This window comes from Lissotriton helveticus, chromosome 2_1 (genome assembly GCF_964261635.1).
Source record: "Lissotriton helveticus chromosome 2_1, aLisHel1.1, whole genome shotgun sequence".
Lineage (NCBI taxonomy): Eukaryota > Metazoa > Chordata > Amphibia > Caudata > Salamandridae > Lissotriton > Lissotriton helveticus.
In genome coordinates this window covers 984,026,017-984,043,725 of record NC_136059.1, presented here as the reverse complement: position 1 = coordinate 984,043,725, position 17,709 = coordinate 984,026,017, and the positions used below count along the sequence as shown (strand labels likewise).

The 17,709-nt window shown below is 45.9% G+C and overlaps 1 protein-coding gene across 1 annotated transcript in view; it reads right to left on the bottom strand.

Moving 5' to 3' along the window:
- Positions 1–17,709, bottom strand: part of PGM5 (phosphoglucomutase 5) — an 827,968-nt gene that overhangs the window by 228,930 nt on the left and 581,329 nt on the right. Inside the window, exon 9 of the mRNA XM_078675734.1 lies at positions 10,274–10,457. Within this exon, the coding sequence (XP_078531860.1) occupies positions 10,274–10,457 (184 nt within the window). The remainder of the gene's footprint in view (positions 1–10,273; positions 10,458–17,709) is intronic.

Genomic DNA, 17,709 nt, shown 5'->3' with positions numbered 1-17,709 from the left:
GAACAACTACGGTGGCAGTAAATACCACACGCAACGGATTAGCCCTGCTTAAAGGCTTTCCACTCAAGTACTCCTACAGGCCAGATGCCCAAAACATTTCATAGGCTCTGATTTCAGGAGTAGTGGATAGAAGAATACCAAACATCGATCTCAGATTATGGCTGATACTAGCTGCACATGATTGCCTGGGGTCAGCACTTGCTGACTTACTGAAGCTTCACTATTGTTGGCCAGGTCTAACAAAAAAAACAAGGACTTTGTCCTTGAATGTGACATGTGACAGCAGATGAAGGGTTCCACTGTAGCACACCCAGCACAGCCCCCTCTATTGATCTCAGACATGCCTTTGGCTTGTGTTTATTTGGACTACTGTGGCCCCTTACACTCAGATGGGGCTTACAAGTACTTCCACAATTGGCACACTACATTCCAATCAGGGACCGGCGTTTAGCTCTCAGGCTTACAAAGAAGCCATGGGAAGTTTGGGTGTGACCTTGTGGTACTCCTCCCCCTACCAAGAGAAATTTGGTAGTCGAGAGGAAACAATGTGACTTAAAGCAGTCCTTAACAGCGAGGGAATTAGGCTTGGGTGGCACTTGGGTCAATCAACTATATGGGATCCAGAGAGCACTTAACAACATGCCAAAAAATCCCTGGGGGGGTCGTATTTATAATTTATTTATTATTGCTATTTATTAAGCGCGAACGAATACCCGTGGGCGTATCGGCGCTAATAACTAACTACGGACTCTCAGGAAGGTGCCGCTGGAAAATTATTGGTTAAAGAGCCGCGTCTTTAACTGTTTGCGGAAAAGCCAAAGTGTGGGACTTGTCCTGATTGATTGTGGTAATGTATTCCATAACTTGGGCGCGGAAACCAAAAAGCGGCGGTCCGCCAGGAAACTGTTTTTGTGCGGGGCACCACTAGTTGATTCAAAGTAGTGGAACGGAGTTGTCTGGAAGGAATATAGTGAGTCAGTTGGTTCTTAAGAAACTGTGGTCCCTGGTTATGGAGTGCTCCATACGAATGCCTGTTTGGGGTAAGAATGTGGGTTCCAGACCTAGATATTGTCGGCACAGTAGCGGCTGAAACTACATTTGACATCAATGAACCGTTGGCTGTTTTATAGGAATTCAATGAATTCTGGGCTTTACAAAGCAACGTCCAAGTAAAATGCACCACCACTGGAGAAGTGAAGGTAGTTCCGGCAAGACCTGCCTGGTTCCCAAAGATTGGGGACCTGGTCAGAGGAAAAATAGTGGACAATAAAGAATTTGGGCCATCTTACAAAGCGCCTGTACATGTCCTGGCTGTCAAAGTTACTAGAACTGTACTTCTTACGCCTCTTGCCGGCCACGCAGGCAAAAGGTTTGTCTCGATTGATCTGATCAAACCACACTATGTGGCCGATACTCAACAGTAGGCCAGGTGAGATCCTGGGTAGTCGCCGCACTCCTCTCGCTACCATGCAGGAAGTTCAGATGGAAGCTTTAATAATGACTGAAGACTCCACTCTCCAAAGAGAAGCTGTCAACAACAATTAAATTGTACTCAATTTGAAAAATTGACTGCGTCTATGTGAATATGATACAGATCGAGTCATCTCCTGGTTCTACAAAACCTTCAGAGCTGCCAAAAATAAACGGGACAGCGTCTGCTACTTCAGACATTATAATGACTTCTCATTGGCTTCCAGTGCACCTGACCTGCCACTGCCGCCTCTCCCTTTCAAGCTGTGAGTTTATAATTTCTATCTTTGGCTGAAAAAGACATACTTTGTTGTTCCATGGATACATCTCTGGATTACAATTGGATTACTTTTCCTGGTCCTTTCGATCAGTTTGGTATTTGTCTTTTTCCTCTTCTGAATGTACACTATCTCCCAAAAAGCTCCACAGTACATCTTGTAAACTTGGGGCCTTATTTACAGAGAATTAACGTAGCCATTTGGCTGCACCGCACTGCACTCATTCCATAGCAAAGGAATGCAGCATATCTACAACGATATGATGGATTTCTTGGCTCTCCCCTTCACTGACGTGCAATTAGCTGATGCAGGCACCCTTGCAACATGGTGCAAGAGTACCTGCGTCACAGGGAGGATTGGTTTTGTGCTGGAAGGGACACCTTCCTGCACAAAAACAATCACAAGAGGTGATCTCCTCTTCCTATGTGTGCTGCAGAATGCAGCATGCATAGAAACGAGGAAAACAACAAGGACAAATGAAAGCATTGCTCCTTCTTCCACCATGCAATGCCTCCCCTAGAGAGGCATAGCATTCTGACACATTTCCAAGTTTACGATTTCTCGTAAATCTGGAAATGCGGCAAAAGCCATGGGTGTTGCATGGGAACACCCACAGCAACACCCATGGCATGCCCCTTTCAGGCAAAGTGTTGAGTGTAAAGAGGCCACATTTACAAGAACATGTAAAGCTATGCAGGGTGGCTTTACGTGTCCTTGTAAATATGGTTCAGCAGGTTGGGCTTCCGGTGTGTCACAAAAAGTGACACCTGCGGCACAATGAGCTTGTGAATAAGCCCCTTGGTTCTCAAACCGCATGCATCACAAAGTGAACTAAGGGACCTGTCCCTGGTGAACATTACAGCAGTTCCAGTTCCTGATGGAATAGCATGGGAGAGTGTATCATATGATGTGTATGGTCCTACTGAACTTTTGCAAATTCCATATTTGTTTAAGATTTCTTTATATGATATCATCACCTCAAGTGCATTCTCTAATATTTGGGACATTGAAATTGTGCACAATTTGCTTGCAGATATAGAGCAATCAGCTGCATTTTCTAATGATGAACTGTATGATGGTACATCTAATTTTGGCGACATGTTCTGTTATCAACATTATGGTCACTATTTCTTACACAAAGCTAGTATCCCACATACTGTTTACAATTACACTCAATGGGAACACTGCCCAACACTGCCAAAAGGTAGTTCAAAAACATTTACACAGAATTTTGCTTATGTTTCAGGTTTTGACACATCAGACTCAGCCTCTTATTATTAAAGGCTTGCACCTACACCTGCCACCGGCAAAGAAAATGTGCTAACAAACAACAAGCTGATATACTCTGCTTTCTTTATTTCCCAACTGTCTATACAGGGTTTCGACTTTTGGAAAGACACCATAAACACAAAATTTGTGTGGGGGATGAAAAATTGGCTGGTTCAGGGAACTGAGGCTTTATTTAGAGCATAGCTCATACCACACCAAAAGATTTTCCTGAACAACATAGTGCAACAACCTTCTTGCCTGGGTATAGCAAAAATGAAGGATTTGAAGTTTTGAACATACCTCGTATTACAAAATTCTCACGCTTCGAGAACTGGTAGCACTTAACGTACTTCAGTAAGGATACACTAAATAACATGATACATAATGGTTCTTTTAATTCATCAGACTCTAATTAGAAGGGTAGGTTGATTTGGCCTTTGGACACAAATGGGTGTCAATCTAGATTCCTGGGCAGCACTGATGGGTTTAGAATCAATAGGCCTGATCAGCGATATGTACGAATAGAACACTTGGGGTGGTGATGTCATATAGTGTTGGGAAGTTGTGCAGTGATTGGCTAAAAACCTCAACACTTTCCCAGGTGAAACAATACTTGTCACTTCTTTCTGATGGCATGAATCTCAGGGATATTCTATTAGGTCCCGTGAACTCACGTCAAAAGCGCTTCTTGTATGGAATATACAATGAGCTGTGCAAAATTTCTCAACAGTAGGCTGCTGAGAGATTGCACGAGATCGACAGGGTTAATCTAGAAAATGCTTTGGCTGTGGTTGATAATGGTGTGACCACATTATCATCCAGAATGTATTCACTGGGCAACATGGAATCTTCTGCTATTGACATAGTACAGCAATACATTTCTATTTTACAACATGGACAATTTCAATTACGTTCAATTGTAATACTAAGTTGGTCGTTGCAAACATTACGTTCTGGCCACGTGCTGTGGCAGTACATCAATAGTACTAATCTGTTTTCTGAACATGATCTAAAAGAAATGCAGATAGCAATGGCACACATAGATGCAAAATATACCATGTTGCACATTGAGAAATTAGACCCATTACCTGTCACCGTGGCTGTGACACTATCCACAGACTGGATCATCCATAGCTAAATCACCCTACCGGTAATGGCTTTCCAATTCCAATATTGTCTCCCATACCAACAGGTAGGCTGAGATCCAGCACTAGGGAAAGGTTATATGCACGAGTATTGGGAATTACTGTTCAGTTTTAGATGCAGGAATGGATAAACAAAAGTTTACCTTAGTGGTTCCGGCTGTGAGGATGCCTTAAGCAGGTCCCTAGTTTGCGAGGACATTTCTTTTCATGCAGCATGCAATGCTTCGGTTGTGAGGTTGTCGTATTTGTCCATTTATCGAAGGCAAAGCTGTAGCCTTCGATAAATGTTTCCAACATACGCTTTGATTCTCTGAGCAAACTGAAAGCCGTGCTTTTTCGAAAGGATGTGGCCTTAACTTCAGCCAGAGAGACGTTTGATGTCCAGGTTGCAAGGTCCTCGTCTGAGATACAAACAATACTCCACACTAATTTCCTGCTGCATTTTGGGGAGCTGGTTCGCCGTATCCTTAATATGTCTGATACGAAGGGAATAGTTAACTTTTCAAAATGTGTCAACTTTTGACTGGTTAGCACTTTTCAGATGATTTTGGGAGTTATATCATCCTGAATACACACCATGTTGGGAAGCATTTTTGAAGGGCTCCCGCTTGTCCTGCTACTCGTGGCGGGTATACTGATTTAAATTTTTCTGCTCCACAATGGATGTCCCAGTTTAACCCGGAATGGAGACAGCACTGCTTGTGCTGACATGCCGTGAGCACATGGTACACTGCGATGCCGTGAGCATATGGCACACTGCTTCGGCACACCTCAACTTTGAGAACTGAATGAGCACTGGTTCTTGTCCTTTGGGCCTGTTTGGCTTCATTGCATACAAACTGTATTCCGCTGTCTACTATGCAGCCACGAATGCGTATTGGACCTATGACTAGGATCATAATCGGTTGCGCCACTGGACATTGAGGTACTAATGGACCATGGGTATTGTTGTCCCCAGCATATTTCATTTCAGAGGAATGCATTCTTTGAGCCACCCTGGGATGCTTTGGCTCTCAGTGAACTGGATACTGGCTCTGCAACACGCTTAGAGGATGTAGTCCCTCCCTCAGTGGCTGCTGTGGAAACTGGATGGAATCACCTTTGCTACATAAACCTGCTTCAGACTAAACCTGCTTCAGATTGTCGTCTGAAGTTGTGGGCAACAGCAATGTTGTGTCTGCCACTCAGAACACATAAACAAGTGGCCCTTTTTGGTGTGCAAACAATTTGCCATGTTTTTAAACAAAAGGATTCAAAGCAGTTTTTGTTCTATTTTTCTAGGCACCGTGGCTTTCTGAGTGGAAAGGATTTCAAATGGTATAATGGTTTTAGGCTTTTATATGAATATTTTAAAGGAGAGCTTGCTTTTAGATGAATTTAAAAGTAGTTTTTAACTTTAAAAAGTTTTTTCCTATGATATGCTGGCTTTTTATATAGCTTATACATATATCAACCTTTAGTATGAGGAGTGGGTGTTATATTCCTGGATTAGGCCCATGTAGCGAAGCAGTTTATTTCTTACATTGTCCTCATAATAACATTTTGACTGTGAATTTTTGCACATGTTTGTATGCACAACAATGTTGGATTAGTTTCTCTGATACTACTTTACACATCTAGCTTCGCACAACATTATCATGAAGCCTCGAACATCATGTACTAGGCCTTTTTATGCAATATGCATGAATGCCATCCTATCTTCATCCATGGGGCGAAAAGGCTATCTACATATCCATGACATTGCTAATCTATGCGTATATCGCAAGCCTGCTTCCAATTATAAATAATGAGCATCCCAATAGATTAGCAGAGGAGGCACTTCAGCTGACACTGAGGGTCCCTGCATGCTGAGACTTTACCACGCTGTGGCCTGACATCTCCATGAGGGGTGTCCTGCTTGTGACCACAAATGGGTCTTACATTCTCTCCCGGCAGGTAATGGGGTTGGGTCGTCCCTTGGGGGGATTCTTGTCTTCACACCCACACACACTCTAGGTACACTCAGAGTAGGGTTTGCAAAGTAGGAGTACACCTGATTACTGCATTGTTTCTATGCCTGCATATATACACTGTTTTAGCACAATGGTAGTACTGTATCTACTATTTATGCTTTTGGTGCTTGTAATCACTTTCACCTGCTCCTGTCTACTGATCATCACAGCAAATGTATTCTATAACGGAATAATGTTGGTGCAATAAAACTATTGAAAACCTCCCACTGTGTATTCCGTATATTTCTTTGAGCACAAGAAAAAAATGAGTGATGAGCGAAAGGTTCTGATCAGTTTCCACTATCCCTGAGGGGTCAGGATTGTCATGTTCAGCGGTTGCCCAGAAACTATTCGCTCTCTGGTAACGTTAGGGAGGCTTATAGTAGAACAGTGAGCTAGCTGGTCTCCAGGCCAACATATCCTGTGGGGATGCCCGGAATCAGCCTAGGCACCTCACCCAGTTTATGTTGTCCAACACATGCGCAGGTCCATTGGATAGGTAGGAACTAAGCAACACCTGCGCAAGAGACAAGAGGAATCACACATTCATGTATGTTAGCTGGTGTGAGTAGGGAAGAGGAGGAAATGGAGAGGTAGAGCTGTAGACTAGAAAGATATGCAAAAGGGAATAAAGTTGCCCTAACATGGAGGAAAGGATCTAGTAGAGCAAAAGGTCACTCCAGTAAGAGGTCTAGTAGTGTATATAACTAAGCAAAAAAAGAACTTGGACAGAGAGAGGCAGTGGAATTTAAAAGAAAAGAAATTGGGAAGACCAGGAGGGGATGTGGCTCAATTCCATTATGAATAATACATAATTAAATGCCAAAACTGATACCAGCAAGCTGAAGAGAATGAGAAAGAGCAGACTCGGAGATAGCTATAGTGACTGGAGTGCCGCTGTTGATGTTTTCTATAAATCAAATTAATTCTAGCTGAAGGTGAAGAAAATGCTGACACTACTTGACCCACTCCCCAGAAATGTGCATTTTCAGCACTTTCTATTTGCACAAGCGCATGCGAACAGATCAGCGGCTAATTTAATGCATCACATAATATAAATAATAATACTAGACCATTAGATGACAGAGGAAACAACCCCTAAGTGAGGTAAGAAGTAAAGAATACAATAATAGCACAATCCCATATTCTTCCATTTCTAACGGACATTTTAACAAAGACTGTAATAATGATGGTCCTGCCTATTTTCTGGACACAGTGCCACCCAGAGTGAGAAATAGAAGACGAAAATGAGATAAGTTTGGGTTTCTTTAGGTAGAACAGTACAGTTTAGGAAGGCATCAGGTGAAAACGTTGATTCACCTGCATATATGCCTTAATGCTGACGTGTTTACTATGAAAATCCAAATGACCTTTGTTGCCTTAATGTGAACTGGTACATTTTACTAAATAATTGTGATTTCTTTTTTTATACCTGTTTGAAGGCCACATAAGCCTTAGATGAATTGAACATAGTAGAGTCAGCTCTTTTTAGGTGTATCTGTTTGTCAAAGTCTTGTCGCCTTCTTCCCATGAGAAGATACTGGCATCTGCTCATTAGTGCCTTGTCACTAAGTTTCATTTCTATCACGTGTTCTCACTTCTGTTCACTTGCGTTGAGAAAAAGTGTAAGAATGTAGCACCAAAATGTATGGATTTCAGCATTAAAGGCTCCAATGGATCGAAGGCGTAGCTCTGGCCTGTTGAAACGGAAGTTGGTTTTCTTAATTTCAATGCTTGCTGTCAAATTTTTTATCAAATCCTGATTAGACTTCAACACATTACTCTGAGTATTGTGTTTTCTCTTACACAGGAAAATGGTAATCGATTGCAATAAGATAATAATGAGGGTGCCTAAACAAAGGAACCCTACAAGCTAGCTAAAGGATGTAAGTAGTGAAGAAGCATAGTCAGTTGAAGCAGTGATGGAATTAGATGCAGACTGAGACGAGAAATAAAGTAGTTTGGGCGAAGAAGTGGGTTGAGATTGGAAAAACACTGATGGGCGTTTGACAATTTTGAAGTTAGAATAGGTAACACTGTGGGGAACTGAAAGTGGGATGAGAGAAGGTGGATCAGTAGCACAGAGGGTGAGAAGCTGGTTGAATAGTGTAAGTAGTCAGTGTGGATAAGTAGAGATGGAAGTGATGAGATTTTGGTCCAGAGTAGAGGGGGATAAAGAGGGATGGAGGCATTAGAGTAGAGCAAGATCACAGTGGCTGATTGGACTTTCCATCTGTTAACTATCTTGATAACCATTTTGGGAGTAGTTTAAAAGTAGGAGTAATACATGACTAAGTTGATTTGTGAATGCTAAGATTCGTGAATGGAAAATACCTCTTAGGAACGAATAGACATAGCATAGATGGGTTTAAAGAGGGTCATCATTAAATGGGAATGAAATCAAGATTTGAATGTTGACTGAATGGAGATTCTTTTGAATGACAGTAGAGGTGGTTGAGTAGGGGACGAAGGAGAGGGGTCAGAGAAGAAGAAAATGAGATGAAGGACCACAGGACAGCCAGTGTAAGTGGGGGAGATGACTATGTCAAGATAAGGGCAAGGGACATGAGGCATGGGGTAGTTATATGAATTTGCTTATGTGAGTTTAGTAGAAGAAGTAAAAGAGAGGTGATATGATTAGAATAGAGAGCAAGTTTAGGATTGGCAAGGAGAAACACAGATGTGCTACTGATGTATGTCAAAGGTTTTAATCAGCCCTACTAGAAATCTTCTTGGCCCCCACACCATGTAGTTATTTATGCCAATGAGCTGTGGGGAGCAAATACATTAGACAGGTAACCGTGACCCTATGCTCAACGTATACCAGAGTAAGGGCAAGTATTCAGATGGACAATATGTCCTGCTGGAAACTCTGCAGGTTTCTGGTCACCTGCCCTTAGCCCACATCAGGGTAAAACAGGGACTGGACTTTATTATGAGACAACTTTTTACAGAACACATGTAACAAAACAGTTGCAAGATTCACTGATATAAGTACAATATCAAACATAAAGAAAAATACTCAAAATATAAAAAACAAGCAGTATATTTATTCGTAGATATGCCCTACATTATCCGCCATATTGAGAATTGAAGTTGCATACCTGCTCAAAGGCTGAGTATGGATTAGGCATGCGCAGCCCAGCCATCGTGCTGAGAAGTACCCGGATAAGAAGCCACATGGCCATGGAGATGGGACTCACTGGAAAAATCAATCCTCTCTCCCTGCAGTCAGAGTATTGTGCTGGGTTTGTGTCGATTCTCACAGAAAGGACAACTTGCACTAGAAGGCGTTGCCAACCTCATCATAAGTGTGAGAACAACAGCATGATAATTTGTTATAGTATTCAATTATAGGACTTACTGATTTCTTGTATTTGTTTTACACACCTTATTGCAAGGAAAGCAGCACTATAACATTAGTTCACAACAAAACCATACTTATATGGTGCATGTACGAAACCAAGGCACACTATTGTAAAAATACATGGCATCACAGCATAAGACATTTGCATAGCATTATAACATGTTATATTGAATTATGCAAAACAATGAAACATATTCTAAAGGTTGGGGTTCTAGACCATGAGTCAGAGGTCATAAGAAGTGAAACACATAGTATGAGAGAATAGTGTACAGGGAAGCAAAACGTTTAGTGCACAATTATGTCACCTCTTAAAATGAGAGATGTTAAAGAAAGAGATATATAACCTTCAGAGCAAGTGAACAAAACTCTGACAAGGAAAGGAAGTAAAAAAGGAAAGGAAAGCAAGAAGATCAGGCAGGTCAGTGACTGGAATCCCTGGTGAATGATAAATATTTCCAACGCCACTACTGAAACCAGCAAGATGAGGACATTTAGAAAGAGCAGACTGAGAGATAGCAGAGTGACCAGAGTGATGTTGTTGAAGGTTTCAGTTAAGCATAAGAATTATAAATTAAATTGAAGATATTACTGTCACCACTTGACTCTGTCCAAAAATAAATGTGCAATCTTCAGTATTCTACATACTCTTGAATAATGAAAGCCTACCATAAAACATGGATATCATAGTACAATCCAAGTGTCTTACTCTTCTACTTGACATATTTACAATTACTGAATCAGTAATGGCCGTACCTGCTTTTTGGACACGGTTCCATCAACAGGATCAACATATTCAAAGCTGTCAGCCTTTTCCACGGTGTAAACATTGTTGCCAACAGCAAACTGCTGACTTCGGAATGACTTCTCTGTGATCAAGGCCTCCACGTCTCTCATGATGAAGAAGGCAGCTCTGGGTTCCAACGCCTCATAATCAAATCTGATGTGAAAAGATTTTAACACAAAATGTCATTTTAGGTTTCCTGCCAGCTGTCAAAATTGATATCTATTGTTTGCTTTCCTCATATATGTGATTACATGCAAAATAAGAGCAGATAAGGATCATCAAGCGTGGCGGCCCATCAACATGTCTGCTCATTAATGTAACAATGAAAGACATAGCGCATTTTTTAGGTCGAGTCTGGGCAGCGCATTCGCTGCAGCGAGGCATGCAGTAGTGAAGTATGGCTTTGAAGCCCCGCCCACTCTCCGCTCATATTTGTCATTGGCTTGTGTCATTGTCCTTCGTAAATGCTGGCTTCTAATTCATTTATAGGCTTGTTAGTCCCTCCATAGTACCACCGTGTCTTCATTTGTAATCTTCCATGAGGACCGGCCCTTTTACTTCGGTTGTGTAGCGGCCAGCGCTCTCGTGTTTCTGGCTCTGCACCGGAAACACAAACATACAGACATGCATCCACGTCATCCGCAGGCCAGGCGTGGCCTGCGGGAGTTAATAAATGGGAGGAACCCACTCGGGGGTTACTTCCGACACAGGCACTAAGTCTCACAGTGCCTGATTTGGGGTGCTTATGCCTGTGCACTGTAAGAGGCCCACACAATACGTGTCCTGCCAGCGCGCATCACAACACTGGCGACGAGGGTGGGGGCTGCAGTCCTTGCCCCCCCCCGTCCTGCTTCACCCAATGCAGCCGCACTGTGCCCCGCGGCCCCGCCCAGCGCGAGGAGCCGCGATAGCGTTTTTCAACAAAGCCGCACTGGTGGCTTGCCTAACGGCCCGTGAGTGCATGCGTGCAGCCGCACCATGCCACAAGACCCCACACAGCGCAAAGAGCCGTGCTCGGGCACCTCATCAGTCAACCCGGCTGCATCACGCCACGAGACCCTGCACAGAGCCATGCTCGTGCAACTCACCAGTAAAGCAAGTGCCTCCTGGCTGCTGTCTGCTTTTGGCCCTGCGCTACGTCGTCCTGCTGCCGGCCCTGACGTGCACACCAGCAGTTCTGGTCTGTCATCACCAGGCTCCAGGCCCCGTAGCTTACCAGTGCTACACAGGCACAATACTGGCTATTTTTCACTGCGTGGGAGGGACAACGACCTATGCCACACTGCCGTCTCCTCTATTTAAAGGCACCAGCTGCCACCTGCACTCTGTTCACTGAGCGCTCACCTGTAGCAGCCTCCGACCACGCATGCCTCTCTGCTCCTGCCGTCCTTGGCATCAGCATTGGGTACCGTGTACACCTACCCAGCACCACCATGGTATATGATGCCTCAGAGCCCCGGTCCATGTCCCATTCCAACATACGATTCAAAAGGGGGTGGTGATGGACAGAGTATCTGAATTAAGCAGAACACTCCTACCCAGTCAAAAGATCAGGGCTTGATCCATCACCGTTTTTTAGCTCACTGCACCATCCCAGTTCAGAACCTGGCTACATGCAAATTAGTCTGACCCTGGCCCAGTGCATCATGGGAACAGGGCAGACCAAACTACCAAGCCAATTCTTTACTGGAAAGGAAACAAGCTTCCGGGGACCGGTTTCTGGCATTACAGCCGTCTTCGGCCCGGCTTGCTTGATTCCTGATGGTGCAGTGAGCAAGGGACTCACATCTGAGCATACCCTTCCACACTTGTGGTGGCCAAAACGATTCAAAAGGGGGTGGTGATGGACAGAGTATCTGAATTAAGCAGAACACTCCTACCCAGTCAAAAGATCAGGGCTTGATCCATCACCGTTGATCCATCACAAATGCCAGAAACCGGTCCCCGGTAGCTTGTATCCTTTCTGGTGAAGAATTGGCTTGGTAGTTTGGTCTGCCCTGTTCCCATGATGCACTGGGCCAGGGACAGACTAATTTGCATATAGCCAGGTTCTGAGCTGGGATGGGGCAGTGAGCTAAATAACGGTGATGGATCAAGCCCTGATCTTTGGACTGGGTAAGAGTGGTCTGCTTAATTCAGACACTCTGTTCATCACCACCCCCTTTTCTGAATCGTTTTTGGCCACTATAGGTGTGGCAGGGTATACTCAGACATGAGTCCCTTGCTCACTGCTTCATCAGGATTCAAGCAAGCCGGGCCGACGAGGCTGAAATGCCAGAAACCGGTCCCCGGTAGCTTGTATCCTTTCTGGTGAAGAATTGGCTTGGCAGTTTGGTCTGCCCTGTTCCCATGATGCACTGGGCCAGGGACAGACTAATTTGCATGTAGCCAGGTTCTGAGCTGGGATGGGGCAGTGAGCTAAATAACGGTGATGGATCAAGCCCTGATCTTTGGACTGGGTAAGAGTGGTCTGCTTAATTCAGACACTCTGTTCATCACCACCCCCTTTTCTGAATCGTTTTTGGCCACTATAGGTGTGGCAGGGTATACTCAGACATGAGTCCCTTGCTCATTGCTCCATCAGGATTCAAGCAAGCCGGGCCGACGAGGCTGAAATGCCAGGAACCGGTCCCCGGTAGCTTGTATCCTTTCTGGTGAAGAATTGGCTTGGTAGTTTGGTCTGCCCTGTTCCCATGATGCACTGGGCCAGGGACAGACTAATTTGCATATAGCCAGGTTCTGAGCTGGGATGGGGCAGTGAGCTAAATAACGGTGATGGATCAAGCCCTGATCTTTGGACTGGGTAAGAGTGGTCTGCTTAATTCAGACACTCTGTTCATCACCACCCCCACTTTTCTGAATCGTTTTTGGCCACTATAGGTGTGGCAGGGTATACTCAGACATGAGTCCCTTGCTCACTGCTCCATCAGGATTCAAGCAAGCCGGGCCGACGAGACTGAAATGCCAGAAACCGGTCCCCGGTAGCTTGTATCCTTTCTGGTGAAGAATTGGCTTGGTAGTTTGGTCTGCCCTGTTCCCATGATGCACTGGGCCAGGGACAGACTAATTTGCATATAGCCAGGTTCTGAGCTGGGATGGGGCAGTGAGCTAAATACCGGTGATGGATCAAGCCCTGATCTTTGGACTGGGTAAGAGTGGTCTGCTTAATTCAGACACTCTGTTCATCACCACCCCCTTTTCTGAATCGTTTTTGGCCAGTATAGGTGTGGCAGGGTATACTCAGACATGAGTCCCTTGCTCACTGCTCCATCAGGATTCAAGCAAGCCGGGCCGACGAGGCTGAAATGCCAGAAACCGGTCCCCGGTAGCTTGTATCCTTTCTGGTGAAGAATTGGCTTGGTTGTTTGGTCTGCCCTGTTCCCATGATGCACTGGGCCAGGGACAGACTAATTTGCATATAGCCAGGTTCTGAGCTGGGATGGGGCAGTGAGCTAAATAACGGTGATGGATCAAGCCCTGATCTTTGGACTGGGTAAGAGTGGTCTGCTTAATTCAGACACTCTGTTCATCACCACCCCCTTTTCTGAATCGTTTTTGGCCACTATAGGTGTGGCAGGGTATACTCAGACATGAGTCCCTTGCTCACTGCTCCATCAGGATTCAAGCAAGCCGGGCCGACGAGGCTGAAATGCCAGAAACCGGTCCCCGGTAGCTTGTATCCTTTCTGGTGAAGAATTGGCTTGGTAGTTTGGTCTGCCCTGTTCCCATGATGCACTGGGCCAGGGACAGACTAATTTGCATATAGCCAGGTTCTGAGCTGGGATGGGGCAGTGAGCTAAATAACGGTGATGGATCAAGCCCTGATCTTTGGACTGGGTAAGAGTGGTCTGCTTAATTCAGACACTCTGTTCATCACCACCCCCTTTTCTGAATCGTTTTTAGCCACTATAGGTGTGGCAGGGTACACTCAGACATGAGTCCCTTGCTCACTGCTCCATCAGGATTCAAGCAAGCCGGGCCGACGAGGCTGAAATGCCAGAAACCGGTCCCCGGTAGCTTGTATCCTTTCTGGTGAAGAATTGGCTTGGTAGTTTGGTCTGCCCTGTTCCCATGATGCACTGGGCCAGGGACAGACTAATTTGCATATAGCCAGGTTCTGAGCTGGGATGGGGCAGTGAGCTAAATAACGGTGATGGATCAAGCCCTGATCTTTGGACTGGGTAAGAGTGGTCTGCTTAATTCAGACACTCTGTTCATCACCACCCCCTTTTCTGAATCGTTTTTGGCCACTATAGGTGTGGCAGGGTATACTCAGACATGAGTCCCTTGCGCACTGCTCCATCAGGATTCAAGCAAGCCGGGCCGACGAGGCTGAAATGCCAGAAACCGGTCCCCGGTAGCTTGTATCCTTTCTGGTGAAGAATTGGCTTGGTAGTTTGGTCTGCCCTGTTCCCATGATGCACTGGGCCAGGGACAGACTAATTTGCATATAGCCAGGTTCTGAGCTGGGATGGGGCAGTGAGCTAAATAACGGTGATGGATCAAGCCCTGATCTTTGGACTGGGTAAGAGTGGTCTGCTTAATTCAGACACTCTGTTCATCACCACCCCCTTGTCTGAATCGGTTTTGGCCACTATAGGTGTGGCAGGGTATACTCAGACATGAGTCCCTTGCTCACTGCTCCATCAGGATTCAAGCAAGCCGGGCCGACGAGGCTGAAATGCCAGAAACCGGTCCCCGGTAGCTTGTATCCTTTCTGGTGAAGAATTGGCTTGGTAGTTTGGTCTGCCCTGTTCCCATGATGCACTGGGCCAGGGACAGACTAATTTGCATATAGCCAGGTTCTGAGCTGGGATGGGGCAGTGAGCTAAATAACGGTGATGGATCAAGCCCTGATCTTTGGACTGGGTAAGAGTGGTCTGCTTAATTCAGACACTCTGTTCATCACCACCCCCTTTTCTGAACTATTCCAACATACGGCGTCAGGGGTGCTGCCGCCATTCAGCGAGTTGGAGGACCCGGCCATGGCTTCTCCCAGATGGAAGATATGGATCAAACGCCTCGACAACTACTTTGTCGGTACCAGAGAAACCGACGAAGCAGTGAAACGGTCACTTCTCCTCCATTACGCAGGTGATGAGATTTTCAAGCTCTTCGAACACCTACCGAACAGAGGGGCGGCAGCAGATTATGGCGCAGCAGTCACCGCTTTGAATGCTCACTTTGACCCCCAACACAATCCGGATTTTGAACGTTTCAAACTCCGCCAAGCTAGTCAAAGAGAAGGGAAGTCGATGGATGTTTTCTACGCATGTCTGCATGAACTCGCGAGCACGTGCACTGAAGATGATCAACCCAAAAAAATGAGAGCGCAGCGTATTCAAGGGTGCAGGGACAAGACATTACGCGGACTCATCCTACGCCAACGGAAAATTGCGCTGGAAGACATCCTCATACTAGCAAGGTCCGACGACCTGTCAGCAGCCAGGGCCACCGAAATTGACAAAGCCCTCACCAAGCCCCCAGGATGGACAGACACAATCAAGACAGAGCGGGCGGATACCCTCAGAACAAGACCGCGAGCCAACACAACCCGAAGAACAAAATAGGACACGCCCAAATCGCAGTACGGCTACTGCGGTTATGAACCACATGCTGCCAAAGATTGCCCCACACAAGTCAAAACCTGCACCAACTGCAGAATCCCCAACCACTATGCCACCGTGTGTTGATGACGGAATCGAGGCCACGACACCAGAAGACAAAAACCACCATCGCGGGCGGTACGTCATCTATCTTTAGCAACGGCCATGCCACCAGAAGAGACATCACGAACCGGCCCCAAACACCAAGGACCAGTCGACTTGTCTTCAGAGGAGGATGATGGGGAAATATACCTCATATCTTTTGCGAAGGAGCTTGAGCGACGCAGACAACCGCAGCCCACATGCACCGACCAGATGACAGGCACAGAAGTTAAGGCCGTTATCGACACGGGAGCATCAGTAAATGTTATGGGCCTCCAACAATACCAACGTCTGTGACCCTGCCCACCAGTCACCCCTTCACGGACCAGGATATATGCATATGGTGCTGACACCCCTTTGCCACTGAAGGGAAAAATATTGATCCCCCTCAAAGCCGATGACCTAAAGGTCACCACAACCATCCATATAATTGACAGCTGGGGTGGACACACTGCTGAGTAGCCACACAGCGGAAGATCTGGGTCTAGTGTCGTTTGCCAGGCGTGTCCAGACTCACCAAGTAGAAGAGCTGCTTGACCAATTTCCCAAGCTCTTCCAGGGTCTTGGATGCATCAAATGTGACCCCATCAACCTTCACATCGACAAGACAGTCGCTCCAGTTGCCCTATGCCACAGAAGGGTGCAGCTCCACCTGAGACCGCTAGTCAAAAAGGAATTGGAGACATTGGAAAAGCAAGGGGTGATCGAAAAGGTTTCTGGACCAACGCCCTGGGTGTCCCCAATAGTCATCGCCGAGAAACCGAAGCAGCCGGGACAATAGGCCTCAGCATTGACATGAGACTGCCAAACAAAGCCATCAAAAGGGAGCGGCACATCACACCAACAATGGACGACAATGGATGACATCATCGCAGATGTTAACGGATCGAAGTGGTTATCAAAAATCGATCTAAAAGCAGGATACCACCAACTCCCACTGTCTGAAGAAAGCCGCTACATGACCATATTCAGCACCCATCTAGGGCTAAGGAGGTACAAATGATTGAACTTCGGAATATCCTCAGCAGCAGAGGTATTCCAAAACACTATGAGAGAGCTGTTCTCAGGCATACCGGGAGTGTTAAACGTCAGCAACGATATATTAATCCACTCAGCAACCGCAGCTGACCACCACAAGCACCTCTGAAGCACACTGAAACGCCTGAGTGAACACGGAGCAATGCTCCACAAAGATAAGTGTCAGTTTTTCCTGCCCTCCCTCGAGTTCTTTGGGTACGTGTTTAATCAAGACGGCATCCAAGTCGATCCCAGAAAGTCGCATGCCATCAAGAACGCTCCGGCCCCAACGACACCCACAGAAGTGAGAAGTTTCTTAGAGATGGTGACATACTGCGGGAGATTCATCCCAGGACTGGCAATTCGCGCTGAACCGCTCAGAACCCTAACAAGAGCAGACGTCAAGTGGCAATGGGGAGAGAAAGAAGAGGAAGCATTCCAAGGAATAAAGGACGCACTCCTAGAGAAAGCAACACTTGCAAACTTTGACCCGACCAAGAAAACCGAATTACTCGTCGACGCCAGCCCAGTAGGGCTAGGAGCTGTACTGGCTCAAGAACAGGAACCAGGTATATGGGGGCGCTGTTGTTCACCAGCAAATCACTCACCCCCACAGAAACAAGATACGCCCAAATTGAGCCGGAGGCGCTTGCCATAAAGTGGGCCTGCAAACATTTTCA